The sequence below is a fragment of the Zootoca vivipara genome, chromosome 4 (genome assembly GCF_965207765.1).
Source record: "Zootoca vivipara chromosome 4, rZooViv2.hap1.1, whole genome shotgun sequence".
Taxonomy (NCBI): Eukaryota; Metazoa; Chordata; class Lepidosauria; order Squamata; family Lacertidae; genus Zootoca; species Zootoca vivipara.
Window position 1 is genome coordinate 78,496,537 of NC_142587.1, and position 19,960 is coordinate 78,516,496.

At 44.0% G+C, this 19,960-nt stretch overlaps 1 protein-coding gene across 1 annotated transcript in view; it reads right to left on the minus strand.

The window, feature by feature from the left end:
• Positions 1-19,960, minus strand: part of MTUS2 (microtubule associated scaffold protein 2) — a 193,896-nt gene that overhangs the window by 47,057 nt on the left and 126,879 nt on the right. The window contains exon 5 of the mRNA XM_060273810.2: positions 9,577-9,675. Within this exon, the coding sequence (XP_060129793.1) occupies positions 9,577-9,675 (99 nt within the window). The remainder of the gene's footprint in view (positions 1-9,576; positions 9,676-19,960) is intronic.

Sequence of the window (19,960 nt, forward strand, 5' to 3'; positions counted from 1 at the left end):
ACTCACCTCATAGAGTGTTTGTTGTGGGGGAGGAAAGGAAAAGGAGATTGTTAGCCGCTTTGAGACTCCTTAGGGTAGTGATAAAGCGGGATATCAAATCCAAACTCTTCTTCTTCTACATCAGGATTCACTGCCCCTGCGGATCTTGTCACCTGAGGTAGTTGCCTCACCTTGTCTCATGGGTGGGCCGACCCTGGAGCCATTTTGTCCTTCACCTCAGGCAGCAAAATGTCTTGGGCTGGCTCTAGAGGAGAGAACGATTGTCTCCAACCAAAGCCTCACGTGCAATATACATTAAAAGCTGTAGAATGCCACTTTTAAAATAAACAGTCATGGCTTCCAGCAAAGAAACTTGGGAGCTGTAGCTTGTTAAGGATGCTGTGAGTTGTTACGAGACCCCCATTCCTCTTGCAGAGCTGCAATTCCCAGAGTGCTTTAACAGTTAATCTTTCTTCCCAGGGAACTCTGGGAACTGTAGCTCTGTGAGGGTAGTGAGGGGCTTCCAACAGCTCTCAGCATCCTTAACAAGATACAGTTCACAGGACGCTTTGGCCCGTGACAGTATTTTTGCATGGTCTCTTTTGAGCAGCAGAATCTATGTGATACATCTGAAGCTATATAAGAACAAAAGAATTCAAGCTGTCTTGCAATGCCATGTGATAATTTCATAGAACTAGCATTGGGAAAGAAAACTCAGCTCCGGGATGCCTAAGAGACACTGAATAAGGAATGTGTTTTTTCTCGGGTTATTATTCGAGAGTAGAACTTAAAATATCCATGCATTCATGTTTTAAATCAACTGTGCTACACAGGCAAGACACATCTATCCTGCCATCCTTTCACTAACAAGTGACAGCTAAGTCGCCCCACAAGAATTCCCCTTATGTGGCATGAAAGATGTCACTGTGAAAGTGCAACACTTAAGTTTAACACACACACATATTTTTTAAAGGATCTACTTATTACCCATGGAGTGGTGGCAGCTCCTGGTGCTGTCACTTTGGTGGGGGGGGGGGAGAGATGCAATGACAACTGTGGGGGGTGTTCTCACAAGGGAATCAGAAAAAAGGGAACAGTCTGTGCATCAGTCTGCTCCAACCTGGTACCCTCAAGATGTTTTAGACTACAACTCCCATCAGTCCCAGACACAATTGCCAATATTTAGGGATGATGGGAGTTGCAGTCCAAAAACCCATTGAGGGTACCAGGTTGGTGCGGACTATTTGGGAGCTGATGCACCAATTGTTCCTTTATGAGATAGGCAAGTGGTGATAACCTATCCACTTTTGTCAGTGTTGTCTCCTATCCAGGTTGTCATTGCATATCTCCTCCTCAAGCACCAGGTTGGGGAAGGCTGATGTATGAAAAGTGTTATGTATTTCCAAGGCCTCACAGTGGAAGGTTTCTATCACTTTACTGGGAGGTCAGGTAAGCCCCACTATCCCATCATACACTACATTTTTTTTATTAACCACAGTTTACCTTAACTGTGGTCTGTCGAAACAAGTGAACTTCTTGAACTGTGGTTTGAAGTTGGCTTGTTTTAACAAACTATAGTTCAGGTGGTTTTTCCACATTCCGACAAAATGAAAAGCTGTGGTTAAATAAAAAACAGAGAAGATAGTTTCTGTAGTCCTTCTCATGTTTGTGCCAGAAGAGGACAAGTCTGAGGCTTACTTCAGCTTATTCTTGTTGTGATAAGCCATTGTTTATCAAGACATGTTTTATCATGATTTTGAGAAATTTTACTATTAGTTACCCCAATGGACACTGCAAAAGCCATGCAATGACATTTCAACAGACAATAAAGGCAGGGTGTAGTCAAGCCTGAAATAATTAAAATAACCCTTTAGCATATTGATGCTGAAGCTTCAATGGAGGCTGCAAATGAGTGGGTTTGTGTTTCACACAACTGTCCAGAAGAATAAATTGAATTTTATCACAAGGCTTCAAATCTCAAGGAATTCACTGACCTCATTTCTAGCAACATAGCAAGATAAAAGCACTTGGGTTTTATTTCTTTTTAAAAAAGAGATCCAGCTAATACATAGAAGTCACACTATGCAGTCTGACAGGCCAAGAAACACAATTATTGTGAAACAGGACACAGTTTGGCAGTAATTCCAGCCAGACCTCCCAGCTGCCCTAGATATTTCTACCACCTTTCTACACAATTGTTTTTACCCAGCTGACCTCAGTCTTCAAACAGAATCTCCTGTGGCCCAATGATCTGCCACAAGCCTCTTACAAACTGCAGGTGCTGAAGAGCACTTGCGACAAATTTATCTAGAAAGGGTGAATGAGAAAACAGTCTAAGGAATGGAAAATCTTCTTCCCAGTGACATTTTAAAACACCAATATGTATGCTTGACTAGAGATGTGAAAAGGCATCGTTTTCTGTTCTGTTCTGTTCTATATTTGCCGTATGCAGTGTTGTTTCTGTTCTGCTGCAGTTCACCTTCACGAAAGCTACATTTTTGTCCCACTGTCTGCTATGGTTAAATTTTACTTACTTACTTATGTAATTCCACACCATTCATCTCAATGCAGAGGAAACAAACTGCAAATGGGGCGGGGGTAGTGATCAATTACACATTTGTATATATCATTTGCGGACTGATCAACAACAGCAAATTCCAAATGCATTTGGTGGAATGGTTTCAATTCCGGATATGGGACAAATAAGTGAACATAGGCAATTTCCACTCCCATTTCTGTTGTCACAGTCTCTGACATCTCTAGAATTAAGGCTATAAACAGCTATGGATTACACAGCAGATCTTCAGAGAGATCAATGGTTGAAGATTTTTGCAACATTGCAAGGCATCATACCATTCCTTCGGGGTTGCTCTAAACATTACAGCCTTCTACAATGAATGCAACCTTTTAAATAATATTCAGCTGAAGATGCTCCATACAGACATTTTTTCAGTGCAGTTTTTGCAAATCTCTGTGCTTACCGGTAATTTCACATTTTCTTTCCCATCCTCTTTATCAACCATAAACTCTGCAGAGCTTATTGAGAGGGAAGCAAATTGTATTTTCAGTCCCAGGGAGAGCCACTTGTGGGATTTTCTACCTCAAGTGCTAAAAAAAACTTAGCTAGCTTGGGCTACTATGCACTTTGACACATATGTGTGCCTGATCAGATGCTGGTTCTCAGTGAATTTGTATTTCCTGTTGTAATGTGAATTGGTGCTTGAACCTGATGTAAATAATCAAAACAACCGGGGTATGTTTATCTTGCGCGTAAAATTATGTGCATTTGCTAAAGTCTCATCCAATGAACTGCTGCATGGAGGAAGCAGATGACACAACCAGGTGCCAGCATCCCAGTATGTTTGTTAGATGAGGATACTACTGCCTGTGTTGCAGCTGCTACCTACAATGCCATTGTATTGCCTTTGTGCAGCACAGATGTGCCAAGCAAGAGTTCCAGACAGAAAGGATAAATGTATCTGTATAAATTAACCATCTCTAAATTCAGACGTGCTTTTACTTTAGCCAGATTGGGTGTGCTGCCCTCTGCCGTACTCGAGGGCAGATTTCAAAAGATTCCAGCGGAAAAACGACTCTCTGCCCCTGTGGAATCGGCAACACGGAAACAGTGGCTCACATCCTTCTGTCATGCCCCCTCTATAAAGACTTGCGGCTCGATCTAATTACACCACTACTCATAACTATCCCAGGCCACTCAATTGAGGCCACATTGTTCTTTCTTCTATCAGATCAAAATGACCTGAGAACAACACAAGTTGCCAGATTCATCGAGGGTGCAATGACACTAAGGGCTTAAACGAGAATCATATGACTGATCCTTTTATCCATGTTGTTTTAAATTGTATATTGCGTGTATTCTGTTGCTATGGCTGTCAGCTATGCAAATAAAGCTTACTGATTGATTGATTGATTGACAAATGGGGCAAAATGGGGAGGCAGTGGCTGCATTTGCACATAGCACTAAGCCAAGAGGTGTGGCTTAATAAAACATACTGCACATGAACTGTGTACTCATGCACATAGCCAGATTGCTCTTGCTTCATATCTCAGATGGATTTGTTATCCAACTGTGGTTTGTTTCACCCTAAGAAGCCAGGATTTGCAAGCCCACAAGCAGCTATATGGCTTAGGGCTAGCTAGCGATCCTGGCTTGTTAAGGTTAAACAAACCACAGTCCTGAGTTTGGTCATCATGCTACGGTGCTTTGTTTTATCTACTCATGTCTACTACATTTGTTGTTGTTGTTTTTGTATTTTTATGCTGTGAACTGCCTTGAGATCTATGGATGAAGGGTGGTATACAAATTTAATAAATAATAATAATAATGTCTGGAAAAGGACAGTGTGTGGCAATGACTGGGTTTCCTGCACGGTATGGTTTATTAAGGTGAGTTGCTTGGCTTGCCTCTACATGTGAAAGTGACCAGAGTAATTGGCGTATTTTTGTAAAGGACTTAAGCCGAGGGCGCGGTAGATTTGTATTGCCAGTTCAAAGCTGCCGTTGTGGATTTTTGGCATTTAAGAAATTGTTTTCTGTTCAGAGAGTTAAGTGGGAGGTCAGGGTGGCTTGCGTTAGCATAAGGTAAAAGGTAAAGGACCCCTGACAGTTAAGTCCAGTCGTGAATGACTCTGGGGTTGTGTGGCGCTCATCTCACTTTACTGTCCGAGGGAGCTGGTGTTTGTCCGCAGACAGTTTTTCCAGGTCATGTGGCCAGCATGATTAAGTGAACCGCACGGAACCGCCATTTACTTTCCTGCCAGAGGTACCTATTTAACTACTTGCACTTTGACATGCTTTCAAACTGCTAGGTGGGCAGGAGCTGGGACTAATCAACAGGAGCACACCCCATCACAGGGATTCAAACCACTGACCTTCCGATCAGCAAGCCCTAGGCTCAGTGGTTTAGACCACAGCGCTATACGGGCCAATTATTTCTATGCTGCCTTTGCCATACTTTGGATATTACTTATAGTTGCTCCGAACCTCTGCTGTACCTGCTGTTGAATCCCTCTAGGATCAAGCTGCGCATCTTCTCTATGATTATGGATAAAAGAAACCACAGCAGGGCTTGGAGAGACGCATGTTTAGTCTCTGAAATGCTTAGAATTCACTTGACAACAAAAGTTGTACAATAGCAAGGTCAGTGAGGCTGCTTCGCAGTGACTTCCTTGAGGACTCCGCAGCTAAATTGGCTGGGATTTAATTAAGGAAAATTCCCTGAAATTTTGTCCACCGTCTTCGCCAATTCCCCACAGCCTTACAGTATTTGAAGTGCGAGCCTTTAAGTTGTCCTTCCAAATACTCTGAAATGTCCTTGTAATTTAAACAGTGGTTTTTGTCCTTAGGGATAAACCTGAACTCCTCTATTCACCTGGGGCTAAAAGAACAACTCAGTATGCATATTCTGTCCCCATTCTGCTGTTTTCACATAGAGGACAGAAAATGCACTCCTGGTGCCGGGACTAATTCAAAATTCCTTTCTGCCACGCTCCTTTAACAGCTGTGAAATTCTGGGGTGTTACGGAGAAGCAGAATGAGACATATTAATGGGTACAGACATGACTGCTTTAAAATATTTTCAGTCACTTGAACAGCAAGGTTTGGATTTTGAGGATAAAATAATACAAGTGGTAAGTCTACCGGAGAGGATTACTGCACATTAAAGGAAACACTGAAAAGCCTTTTCGATGGTCGGTTCCAGGCTTTGTCATGCTTTGAATAGACACATTATTTATTCAAACACAATGGGACTTTAATAAAGTTAAAGTGGTGCTGGGACACTTTCTGAAAGGCCCTCCTAATACCCCAAGGTTTTAAATAGCTACTGCCTGGTAACAAATATTTCATTCTTGGACAAGGTGATCAAGATAGTGGTATCTGGCCAGCTAAATGAGTGTCAAGACTCATCCAAATGAGATTCTGACTAAACATACAGAAAAAAAATCTTTCTGACAGTAAGAGCTGCTCAATAGTGGAACAGTCTCCCTTGGGAGGTTGTGGACTCTCTTAGGTTGTGGAGGTTTTTAAGCAGAGGTTGGATGGCCATCTGTCCTGGATACTGTAGCTGATATTCCTGCATTGCAGGGGGTTGGACAAGACGACTCTTGGGTCCCTTCAAACTCTTCAATTCTATCCCAGACAAAAGAAAGTGCTTCTTCACTCATCACACAGTTAAACCATGGAACTCACTCCCACAAGAGGTAGTGATGGCCACCAATCTGGATTGCTTTAAAAGAGGATTAGACAAATTCATGGAGGATAAGTGGACACTAGTCATGATTGCTATATTCTTCCTCCACTGTTTGGGGCAGTAAGTCTCTGAATACTAGGTGCTGGGAGTCACAGGTGGGGAGAGTGAGATATTGTGTTCCGGTCCTGCTTTTGGGCTTCTCATAGGCATTCATCTGGCTACTGTGCGAAGGGGATGCAGGACTAGATTCGGCACGCTCTTCTTGTGTGCTTATGAAGATAGGAGGTATAATGCAAAATGTCTGGAGGGCACCAGGTTGGGAAAGGCTAGTCTACCCTAACCCTGAAAGAGTCTCAATCCAGCACAATGCAGCAAATATGTAAACCCATACATATGTAAACCCATATAACCTTCAGTTTACTACATGAACACATAAGAAGAAACACAATGCCTGAAGGTTATTATGAACATCCAAGTACCATTTTTTAAAAGACTGAATGGATGTCTCCTTGAAATCCTTTTAACTCCCACTAAATTGAGGATAATTTGTTTTCACTTTTTTGAAAGATGGGGGGAAATGCTATACAAAGGGTTCAAGCCTACGAAAGGATGCAATTCTATTTCAAAAAGTGTCTTTTGGGGTCAGGTGAGACTCTGGGTTCAAAAAAATCCTATTAATTTTAAGTAATAAGTCAAAATCTAGGGCAAGGTTATGGATGCCCGAGTCCTGCTGAGATAAATGGCACTGAAGCATGTGAAATTTGAAAATGGCTTATGGCCGCTAAGTGCTATTGAAAAGGCTAATAAAAATATTTGCAGTACAGTATTAAACATCTTCTGGTACTCCATGTCAAATTTTGCAACCCCCAAAGGGCTGTCAAAATAAACTTTTTATTTGTTAATTGTCTAAATTTTAACTGATAAAAGTCAGTTTAGGTTTTGCATTTGAATAAAAATAGCTCTGAATAAAAGGATATACTTTCCGGATTGTTGTTGTTTTAGATTATGCACATATTTTCTGCATTATGGATTATCACAGGATCAAACTACATTAAAAAAAAACTATTTAAAAATGTATGCACCACATAATTGAATAAAAGACCTCAAAGCAGTTTACAAATAAGCAATCAACTTGCATGTTTCTTTTAAAAATAAATAAAAAATAAATAGCCGCTACAGGATTTGTATGCGTGTGTGTGGTTGTGGTTGTACACACACAGCTATCAGGCCCATAGCAAATGGAGAGGTTTCTTTAAAACCTGCTGCATGGCCCAATAGAAATAATTAAAAACACAATAAAATCACTACAAATTCCAATAAAATCAATAATAATCAACTTAATGGAATCTTCCCTTGCAGAACTAATATTAGGGGTGTTTACATTTGTGTGTGTGTGTGTGTGTGTGTGTGTGTGTGAGAGAGAGAGAGAGAGAGAGAGAGAGAGAGAGAGAGAGAGAGAGAGAGAGAGAGATTTGTCGGGAAAACACAACCCCCACCCACATATCATGGTCCTGATCCATACAGTAGCAATGTACATTTTTTTAAAAAAATAATTATGCACATTAATTGCCTACATGCAATCAGTGTTACACCTCATCTAGTCCTTAGAAGAGCACTTCCTCCAGTGCGAGTAAGAAAGAGGTATAGCTTTTCTTTGATAGTGTCTACACAACCCCCCCCCCCCACACACACTCCTGATGGCTTTTGTAAGCTCCTATATAAAAATGTAATTTAAATTTGATTTATTGGGGTCATTATTTATAACCTATCAGAAATGTTCCACTCAATTAATCTAACTGATTAGTAGCTAAACCTTGCAGCCCGACAGAATCATGTATGTATGCACAAAACTTGGTGCCTCTGCCTCTCGTCTTCCCGTGGAGACAGCTCCTCTGGCCCTCCCCTCCCCACCTATTGGCTTTCCAATTATGGAGCGATTTAGAATACAATTTCCGCAATTCAGCGGTGGGTCTGTTGACACTGAGCGGAAGGAAGAATGCTAGGTGCAGTCATGTATCTGATGCACAGGTGCCAATATATCAGGATTATATTTGTCCTCTGAAGGTATCTGTAGAAATAACTGAAATTTTGTAGGAATGTAATGACCCATTACTGCTATGAGGGGTTTGTTGCTGTCACCGCCACCACTGTTAAGAGTTGTTGATTGCTTATGTCTAATCATGTGTTTCAAATAGTTTGCCTTATTTTAAACAGTTAACAACAATGGCTTATTCCATTCAAAGACTTAAACGGACATAATTTGCTTTGCCAAGTGGCATAACGGAGTTTGCCTGCTGAACAAGCTGCAAGTTTGAAGTATATTATTTCAGAGAATCATAGAATTCTAGAGTTGGAAGGGACCCCAAGGGTCATCTAGTCCCATAGGAGCCAACTCCTAGGGGCCGAGGTCCCCCTAGATTTGACGGGCATTGCCATTCAAATGGTCTTGTGATCTATTATTTATTATGTGGGGAGGGACTTACCTGCCTCCCCCAATATTTTATTCAGGTTGGCACCCCTGTCTAGCCCAACCCTCTGCAATGCAGGAATCACAGCTAATGAACCCCTGACAGATGGCCATTTATAATAATAATAATAATAATAATAATAATAATAATAATAATAATTTATTGTTTATACCCCACCCATCTGGCTGGGTTTCCCCAGCCACTCTGGGCGGCTTCCAACAGAAAAATAAAACACAGTGATCTATTAAACATTAAAAGCCTCCCTAAACAGGGCTGCCTTCAGATGTCTTCTAAAAGTCTGGTAGTTGTTTTTCTCTTTGACATCTGATGGGAGGGCTATAGATTTTCTGTTCATGTACAAATCAGTGTACAGAACCCTCTTCCTCTCACCCATTCCATCAGAGAACCAAATCAACAGTAATATTTCATGTTGAGATACCAACTCCATGGAAATTCAGAGTGAAAGCACAGCCATTTTAAGTTTCCTTACTGACCTGAGAGTCAAAACCAGAAGTGAACCAGCACAACAACAACAACCTCCTCCTCCTCACACCACCAGCAGAATAGTCAGAGGGGTAGCCAAGCAAGTTCACCTCTTGATAATTTGCTTCCCATTCCTTTTACTAATGAGATGTCGGAACTGGATTCTCTGGGTTTCACAAGTTGATTTGGGAGGGACTCACTTACCTGACCAGGACTACCAAACTCATGGGTCATCAGTGCGGTACCAGCGGATGTCTATGTGCCTGCTGAACTTTGGTTTGAAAAATAGCATTGACTCGTTTCGAATAGAACAGCTTTTGGTGCATGCTTCCTTTCAATGGCACAAGTTTTTGCCGACACACAATATTTATGCACGTTAAATATTGGCAAAGTTCAAGCAGTCCTTAAAAACAAGTGTGTTTGGTTTATACATACCTGGTGAGTGGAGCTTGGTGGATGATACAACCAGTCTCTTAGGGGATGAAACTGTGGGTCTGTTGGCCTCTTGATCTTTCTGTGCTTCTTTCTTTGAGCCTGTTGAAAAAGGTTAAGACAACTGATGTTTGTTTTGCGTGTGACTGAATGGAAGCATAGCTGTGTGAAAGGGCCTTCATTTTCTGCCTGACTGCGATTACATTAACACTTTTCATGTGCCATATGCATGTTCAATTGTACATGTGGCAGGGAAGGGAAATGCAGCAGGTCATGTGGAGGTTGCAGCAGGACCATTAGATATGATTGCGCCAACACTTGCGTTCCCATGTGCACACTCATAAACACAGGTATGATGCATGAAAAAGGCTTTAGCAAATGTGGAATCTGTGGAATAGATTCCACATTGCTTCTAGGTAGAAACAGGTTGACAAGTCATTGAGCATTTTTAAGGACACATTTTCTGTTGCTTACCTTTGGCATTTAAAACCTATTTTCTTTCAGGCTACATAACAATGGGCAGTAATGGGGGGGGGACCAAGGTCAAATTGGGCAATCATTTCAGATGAAAGATAAATGATGCTCAAATAATACATTTTTACATCCTTCTTGTGCATGTACAGGGGAAAATGACAAATAGATCAGTTGTATTTTACTGCAGGGTATATGAACCTGGAAAACTAAGCTGCTGTCACAATACGTTAAAAACTCGCCATCTATGTGATATGTATCTTCAGTGACTTCAAAGAAAGAGAATGCTAATAATGAAATCTGTGGCTCTAGTGCTTTGTAGTTGGAAGCAGTAGGAGAGAAACAAGCATTTTATTTTATTTTTTGCAATTCTGCATTTGGATAATTAACTTATTTCATTAAATATTTTATTCTGTGAACCGCTCTGAGACTTCCAGGTATAGGGTGGTATAATAATAATAATAATAATAATAATAATAATAATAATAATAATAATAATAATAATACAATAACTGCTGCTGGCTTCCCAAAACTTTCATGTCTGAAAGAGCACATGGGGCAGTATAACCCACTACTCTGCATGTCAAAATGTGAGTTCTGGTTAAGTCCAAGCTGCCTTCCTGAGGACAGTTAGAGGTCGGATATGGTGGAATTTCAGCAGCCAAACTGTCTGCAAGGTTGTTGCTAAGGAGTTTATAACATTTTATTTAATTATTTAATTTATAAAAGAAGGCTGATCGCCGAAGAATTGATGCTTTTGAATTATGGTGCTGGAGGAGACTCTTGAGAGTCCCATGGACTGCAAGAAGATCAAACCTATCCATTCTGAAGGAAATCAGCCCCGAGTGCTCACTGGAAGGACAGATCCTGAAGCTGAGGCTCCAATACTTTGGCCACCTCATGAGAAAAGAAGACTCCCTGGAAAAGACCCTGATACTGGGAAAGATTGAGGGCACTAGGAGAAGGGGGCGACAGAGGACGAGATGGTTGGACAGTGTTCTTGAAGTTACCAACATGCGTCTGACCAAGCTGCGGGAGGCAGTGGAAGACAGGAGTGCCTGGCGTGCTATGGTCCATGGGGTCACGAAGAGTCGGACACGACTAAACGACTAAACAACAAATTTACAAAAGTTTCTAAATACCACCCAATCACATAAATTGTCAAAGCTGGGTCAAAGACCACAAATCAATCACAGTAACGATTGGCTCATCTAGAAAAGGGAAACAAACAGCTGAATGGGCGTGTTGCCACCAGAAGGGTATTCGAAAGATGTCTGAAGGTTAATAGTGAGAGCAGGAGGCTGGACTAGATAGACCTTTGACCTGATCCGGCAGAGGCCTCTTCTTTGTTTGTTTTTATGGGAGTTTATGCATATTGGTATAGTAAGCCGATACGTCAAAAAAGGGCCACTGCGGCTACTTGATATAAGTTTGAATGAAATCATCCTCAGAAACATTATGGAGTTTCCAAGCTACCTACTAATTGGGGGGGGGGGCTTGTTTTGCCTTCTGCAGAGAAAAATAAATAATTTTAACTTTTTTGCCTTCCTACCATCATTGCAATGCTCACGAGCAGTCATGCCCTTCCTAAGTAATGAGCCATTGCTGCGCACACTATTTGAGACAAGATGAGATAAGCTAGAAATATGAAAAGGTTATGAGAAAAGAACAATCCAGTTCTCACCAGAGAATTACTCGGCAAGATGGAAATAACATGAATAAGTAAGCAAACAAGGACCGAAATGTATATTTGTTAGTCTAGGAACATTCATTTTTTGTTCTTTTCTATTTCTTGACTTTGACTTTGACTTTTTTTTGCTAGTAATTATTTTTGTCCTTTACCAACCAAAAGTGACTTACTTTCCTGTACTTTTCTTTGTCTTTTTTTTAAAAAAAGAAGGCTATATATGTACGTAAGAGTCAAACTAGACCTGATTTTAAGTTTTAGATCACATGCTCATAGCTGCCAACTCTCCCATATTCCCCGAGAAATCCCTGTTTTTCCAGCTGTTCCTAGCTGAAAAAATGGATTTTTTTGTTTTCCCCCGGTTTATTCTGGCGCGATGGCCATTTTGGAACTGGGCGGAGCATGCTCAGAAGTGACTTTTGATGCTGCTCTGCCCAGTTCCAAAATGGCTGCAGTGCGACTTCTGGCGTGGCGGCCATTTTGGAACTGGACAAAGCAGCATCAAAAGTCACTTCTGAGCATGCTCCGCCCAGTTCCAAAATGGCGGCAGCGCTACTTCCGGTCTGCTACTTCCGGCCCGGTCCCTTATTTCTCCGACAGCAACTTGGCCGGTATGCATGCTTGCAAAAAGGCTATGTCTCTCTGTGGGGGTTGGCAAATGGTGATTATGGGCAGCTGATTTACTCTTCTTTTGCCCAAGAGAGCCATTGGAAGATTGGGAGGAGGCAGTGGATCATTGCCCCAGCTTTTGCTCCCCTTGCTAAGGCTGCAATCCTAGCCCCAATTACCTAGGATTTACTTCCCCTTTGGATTTACCTCCGAGTAGATAGGGTTAGGATTGAAAACGATTTTCTTCTTTAAAAGATTCTACAGTAATGTGGTGCAAACCTCCCCTCTGATCCAATTCAGGGCATGATTTGGCAATGCAGATAATTGTCAATAAACATTATTCCTGAGCTTTATTTTTTTTTAAAAAAAACAACCCTCTCTCTCCATAAGCGTATTGGGAGGATTTAGACATAGTCTAAATTGATTTGATCATGGCACAATGGAACAAACCATTTTGATCCATTCAGACTCAATAGGAAGTATGTTCTTCTTCCAGTTATTTGTGACCATTACCTTTGCACCAGTGACTAGACTAGTTCCCACATCTGGATCATTTTATGAGATAGCATATTTTAAATAAGCAAGAGTACCTTAGTTTCCAAAGCTCTTGACCAATATTTGCCTTCTCTCTTGAAAACTACCAACTTTCTATAAATAAAACATCTCTCACAACATTTCTTCATGCAGCACAATTATTCCACTAGAGTATGAAAGGACAAGTCCCATGCTTTCTCATCCCTGCCCCCCCAATCTCTTATCTTCCCTCCCTCCTCTTCCTCTCCAATCTGTTTCTGTTTAATCTTTGACATGCCAGCAAAGTATGCAAAATTGAGAAAGTTCCAAATATGCATAAGTGGATGGTGTAATACAGTGAAATCTAATTAAATTTACTCATTTCATAGAGTGGAAGAAAAGCAATCAACTCCTGTCATCAACGCAATTTGCATGGCAATTATTTTCTAATGTTGTTGTCCCATGCTAGGCGCTTGTCTTCTCCCTCTCCCTTTTGTTGTGTTTCTGACGGTCTGAATTGCTGCGGTGCAGCAAAATGGTGAGATACTAGTTGTGTTAATTAAAGATTATCGGTACCCCGTTGCCTAATTTAGATGACAAGCAGATCTCATGAAAATACCAGATCTGCTATCTACCCAGGATTTATATTTCCCTTTTAAATGAGATTGTATGGGAGGAACAGTCCTCTTCTAGGAAAACCCAGCACATGACAAATTTCAAATGGAACTTTGCAGAGTTGCATTCCTCTCATTAGGATGCTTGAAGCTGTTTCCTTTGCAAATGAATTTCCTACTTATCACCTTGTTACAATGATGCACTTTCTCCGATATGCATGCATTTCAAGCGCTATGGTGAAACCCTTCCTTTCAGATGTTTCCTATTTGAAGCTAAATGGCATGCAAGGCAGTTCACCCACTGCTATTCATTCCATACACCATGGGGAATAATGAGGGAAGAGAGATGTAATACGGTATTTTAGAGCATTGGCCCATACTTTTTCCTTTCTGGAGTCAATCTCTCAAAAGCCATTTCTGTTTATTTGTGGCAGGCATTGGTCGTAGTCACCACAATTCTGCACTTTTAATATTTCTTTATTATTATCTATAACGACTGGGACTTGCAAAAAAATATTGCAGTGTGGTGTGTTTCCTATTCAGTGTTCCCAATGGCTATGCCCTATTCAAGAATACTCCATTCCATCCTGTTTTCCCCTCAGCAGTCAGCATTCCATGACCTCTGAGGACGTTCAGTCTTCACTGAGCTGTTATGGGGGCTCCCTTTCTTCCCTTAATGCTTTAGCCTCAAGTTTTCTTGTACTTCAGGAGACCCCCATCTTTCAGCCCAGACACTGAAATCCAGCTCTGAGGGCCTTCTGGCAGTTCCCTTACTGTGAGAAGTGACGTTACAGGGAGCCAGGCAGAGGACCTTTCTCGGTAGCGATGTCTGCCCTGTGGAACGCCCTCCCATCAGATGTCAAGGAGATAAAGCACTATACAACTTTAGAAGACATCTGAAGGAGCCCTGTACAGGTATGTTTTTAATGTTTGATGTTTGATTACATTTTTATATCTGTTGGAAGCTGCCCACAGTGCATAGCTGCCAAGTCCTCCCTTTTTTTAAGGGAAATTCCATTATGCTGAATAGGCTTCCTCGCGAGAAAAGGGAAAACTTGGCAGCTATGCCACAGTGGCTGGAGCTGAGCTGAAATTGGCTTGGCTTCTTCCCACAGAGCTGATTGGCTAGCAGAGGTGACCCGCAGCACTCTCATTGGCTGTCTCTCATCTCCCTTCCCCACAGTTGTTTCACAGCTGATAGACAGAGGTGCCTCCACAGTGCTTGCCTCTGCTGCCTCTCCCTAGCCCTCTGTAGGTTCTGTCCAACCCAACAGCTGACTGGTGGTATGTCATATATCATGAAACACCTAATTGAGACATTAGAGGCTGGGTGCAAAACAGTCCTGGGCTTTAGTCCTGTTAGCTTGGGACTCAATACACCCCAAGTTTTAAATCTGTGGGTTTTACTCCTTGGCCCTCCATTTCAAATCAATTAGTTGCTGCAAAGCTTCTTTTCCTGTCTTCTGCTTTAACATGATTTGTGATTTTATAATGGTACGGTATTGATTCCGTTTCATTGTAATATTCTTTTAATCCTTGCGTGTCATCCAGATATATCCAGTTATAGGGTAGTCTTTAAATTGTATAAATAAATACAATAAATGATAAACACCCCCTTCACAATATGAGGATGGTCATGGTGTATACACATACGTAATGGGCTGAGGCTAGTGATATGACAACATAAATGCATCCATTTTTCTCTACTTTAGCACTGGCTGCTTAAATCAATAAAAAGTAGGATTCATTCATCTCAATATGCCCGCAGGTGTTGTAGGCTCAGTGACAAGGATTCAGTCCCTGGAATCTCCAGCTTAAAAAGGGTCAGGTAGCAAGGGAAATATCTCTGCCTGAGATCCTGGAGAGCTGCTGCCAGTCAGAGTAGACAATACTGGCCAAGATGTGCAATTAAACTGACCCAGCATGAATCAGCTTCCTTTGTTCTCCCTATTAATTTTTTCATCAGAAAACACTTTAAAAATAGTAATTAGAAGAAGGTTTTCTACCTCATCTTTAGACTGATTTGATCAATCTTCTTCTCTAGGAAATGGGAGGAGAAAGAACCTGACCTCAGTGCTTTTCACAGCACATATGCTCTCCCATGAAGCTGATGGATCATAGCCCATAGGCAGGAAGTCTCAGGTTAAACTGTTTGCATAATCTCAAGTTAGCATCTGGTTGGCAAAAATCCCTGCCAGTCAGAGTAGGCTAGATGGAGGCAGCTGAACACATTCAACTCAGCCAACTCCCCATCATCACTGATCAGGCCAGATAATCCAAAACAACTGTACAGAGCCGTGCTAATTGGCTGAGCCTGAGCTACGTACATTCTAGGATGGTGGTGGTGTTCTGATGACTCTCCCCATGCATTGAAAGAATGCATGAAAAGGGTTTTAGAGTTGCTTTAGACCAGCCCCAACCTCACCACTGACATCTGCAGCAACCATTCCTCTTCTCCATCTGTTATGGTTGGCCAGGGTGTGAAGGGCTCTGTAAATCTGCTGACGTATGCTCCTCCATATGAGGCAGGACTGGTTGGGCCAGGGTCCCCGCTCATGTGGAAGATCTCTCGGTGCACACAGAAGCACATGCCAGCTGACTGCATGGAAGCTGGCTTTGCACGCCTCAGAGAGAGGTGAGGCTAGTCCATGTGCCCTCCTCATGTCTTTTTTAAAACACATGGCGGGTATCTGAACCTCCTTTTGCAACATGAAGGATATTCCTGCATTACATTATAAAACAAATTAATGCAGGTCTATGGTAGGGATGTCATTTTCAGTTTCTCTTAGTTTCTCATTATGCCAGTCTGAAGTTCCCCACATTCCCACATCAGTTTGAGGTGTTATTATTATTTTTATATAAAAAAGTCTTCATAAAAATTCAACATATTAGTACAAATTAGTCCCAATATACACATTTTTACAAATTAAAATCTTCCCTAATATAACGCATTAGGTATGTTATTTTTCCTAATACGTGATTTTGTATGCACACTTTATCCTAGCAGATTATGGGGCCTTTTGCAATTGCATTGCAAAATTCAGAGCAGTGAGAATTAAGGGTTGGTGTATTTTGGTTCAGTTGTTTTGGAAACTGTGAATGAGGTAGGTTCCCCTTTTAATGTCAACTGAATCAAATTTATCCCCTATCCCCAGTTTATAGTTTCAAATTTTTCTAAAGCTATGTATTTTTTAGGTACCAAGAGAGTGGAGGTGATTCCAGCTCCTTATTTCTAGGCTTCACCTGCTTCTTACTGGGGGGCTGATTGATTTGTGATTTCCATCAGAAGAATGTTGGCAAGTTTCTTATTACCATTAATGGCTTAACACCTCCCCCAGAACTGGTATTTATCATTTTTTTCTTGACAGGACCGTTGTCAGTGGCTGACAGCTGCAAGGGCAGCCAGCAGGGGCCGAAAGGAAGAAGGGGCAGATTATTCCTTAATGAGTTATTGAAATATTTTGAAGTGAGGTCTTCCTTTCTCCCCTGCCTTGCCTTGTTCCATTATTGCCCCCGATGCCTACTGGTGGAGATAAAGCTATAATCACAATGCGTGTTTGCCCAAAGCCAGATCCCGGTATAACCAGCCATTTCTCTAATGCAATACATCATCTGTCCAGAAGTATACAAAACTTCCTCTCCTTTCAACAACAGGCTTGATGTCACTGCTTTTTAACCTGTGCTTAGATAAGTGTCACACTTAAATATCAGATCTGACATGAAAATAAATAGCTGTGGTTAAACAACATTTGTTGTCTCGGACCAGAGAGCTCTGCTGTGAAAGAAACACTATGCTGTCTTCCTCGTATTTAGCTTTTTTTACCCCTTCTCTCCTAATTTAATAAAAAATAGTGATTCCCAAACCACCTACTTGTGCTTCTCACCTTAAGTAATGTGAAAAATTGACAGGAATAAGCGTGATAGAGCATGTATAGGAGAGATAAAACAGCATCAGGCGAAGCTGACCAATATTGAGGAGCATCACTGGTCCACTGGGATCAGTACTGTCTATAAGGACTGGCAGCAGCTCTCCAGAGTTTCAGGCAGGAAATGAAAATAAAGCTGCCAACATCCTAATGCTGCTATAGAAACCTATGGCACGACTACATGTGGAATACTGTATATACCGTGTTTCCCCTTTTTTAAGACACCGTCTTATAACTTTTTTCCCTCAAAAAAACACAGGGTGTCTTATTTTCGGTGGGGTGTCTTAATTTTGCCCGACTTCATTCTGCATCCCTCCACACTGCCCACGATTCTTCTGCCCTGGGGTCAACTCACAAACCCCCAGCTTCTCTTCTGCCTGGAGAAAGGGCTTCATCCAGGAGTCTTTTCCAACGCTCCAAGCTGCAGCCGCCAGTTCCGGGCGGCGGGGAGGCAGACCTCCTTGACCGGACCAGACGGAGGCCGCTGGCTCAGGCGTTCCGCCCGGCCCGACAGGGCGCTCCAAGCGCTCGGCACTGCAGCCGCAAGTTCCGGGCGGCGGGGAGGCAGGCCTCCTCGGCCGGGCCAGGCGGAGGCCGCTGGCTCAGGCGCTCCGCCCAGCCCGACAGGGCGCTCCAAGCGCTCGGCACTGCAGCCGCAAGTTCCGGGCGGCGGGGAGGCAGGCCTCCTTGGCCGGGCCAGGCGGAGGCCGCTGGCTCAGGCGCTCCGCCCAGCCCGACAGGGCGCTCCAAGCGCTCGGCACTGCAGCCGCCAGTTCCGGGCGGCGGGGAGGCAGACCTCCTTGGCCGGGCCAGGCGGAGGCCGCTGGCTCAGGCGTTTCGCCCGGCCCGACAGGGCGCTCCAAGCGCTCGGCGCTGCGGAGCGCTTGGTGCGCTTGGCGCTGCAGCCGCCAGTTCCGGGCGGCGGGGAGGCAGGCCTCCTCGGCCGGGCCAGGCGGAGGCCGCTGGCTCAGGCGCTCCGCCCAGCCCGACAGGGCGCTCCAAGCGCTCGGCACTGCAGCCGCCAGTTCCGGGCGGCGGGGAGGCAGACCTCCTTGGCCGGGCCAGGTGGAGGCCGCTGGCTCAGGCGTTCCGCCCGGCCCGACAGGGCGCTCCAAGCGCTCGGCGCTGCGGAGCGCTTGGTGCACTCGGCGCTGCGGAGCGCTTGGTGCACCCAGCGCTGCAGCCGCCAGTTCCAGGCGGCGGGGAGGCAGGCCTCCTTGGCCGGGCCAGGCGGAGGCTGCTGGCTCAGGCACTCCACCTGGCCCGACCGGCGCTGCGGAGCGCTCGGCATGCTCCACGCATAGGGGCCCAGACGCGCACACAGGGGAGTTGGTTTTAAATCATCAAAAGTAGAACAGTCAGTGATCCTTGTCTCAGATGGAGAACGAGGAGCTTTCGGCTTGGCTTTCCGTCTCGGAAAACTTCACCAGGGAGTGGGGAACTGGCAGCGAGGAGCCTTCCCAGACGCAAACACCAGAGGGAAACGGAGCTTCCCTGTTTCTCTGCACTGCTGCTGCTGCTGTGGTCGCCGTCTCCTCCTCCTCCCACTTCGGCAGCCCTCGCCGCGGCTTCCCACCTTGGCGCGCACTGGCCTCGCCAGCAGCCACGCACGCACGCGTGCATGCTACCATCCCTCCGCACGTTTTCCCGGTCTCAGCCTCGGCGCTGGAATTGCCCTGTCTTCGCCCAGTGAACTGCCGGAGCAGCAGCAGCTGTTCCCATTAACGGGCTGCTCCCCCATTCCGGCCGCAAGCAACGAGCTTCTCTCTCTTTCCTCCTGCTGCTTGTGCCCTTGGTGCTCTGTGCGGCACTGCTGCACGCTTTATCAGTGCTGCAGCGGCCGCCGCCGCTTCCGGGCACCGACCCGACCCAGCAGGCTTCCTCCTGTCGCGGCCGGTGTGCTGGGTCCCGCTAGCTGGCTGGGGCGCTCGGTGGTCTTGCTCCGTGCGGCGCGGAAGTATGGCTTATTTTCGGGGTATGTCTTATAGTTCTCAAATGCTTAAAAACCCTGCCATGTATTACTTTATGACTACGTATTAAAAAGGGGGAAACACGGTAGTTCTGGTCGCCTTGCCTCAAAAGTTATATTAGAGAGTTGAGAAAGGTTCAGAAAAGGGCAACCCAAATGATCAAGAGGTCGCAGTGTTTGGGACTTCTTAGTTTAGAAGAAGACAAGTAACCCTTTCTCCCTCCCTCAAAGCACCACAACAGTGAGGAATGCTGGAAGATTCAAGACAGATAAAGGAAATAACTTCTTCACGCAGCACTTAGTGAAACTATGGAACTTGCTCCCACAGGAGGCAGTGATGGCCACCAACCTGGATGGCTTTAAAAGAGGCTTGGGCAACGTCATGGAGGAGAGAGCTATCCACGGCTTGCTGTCATGGCTAAGCTCTGCCTCCTTGGTCAGAAGCAGCAACGCTTCTGAATGCGAGTTGCTGGAAGCTGCAGGAGGAGAGCGCGCTCTTATGCACAGATCCTGCTCGAGGGTTTCCCACAGGCATCTGGTTGGCCACTGTGAGAACAAGATGCTGGACTAGTTGGGCCACTGGCCTGATCCAACAACA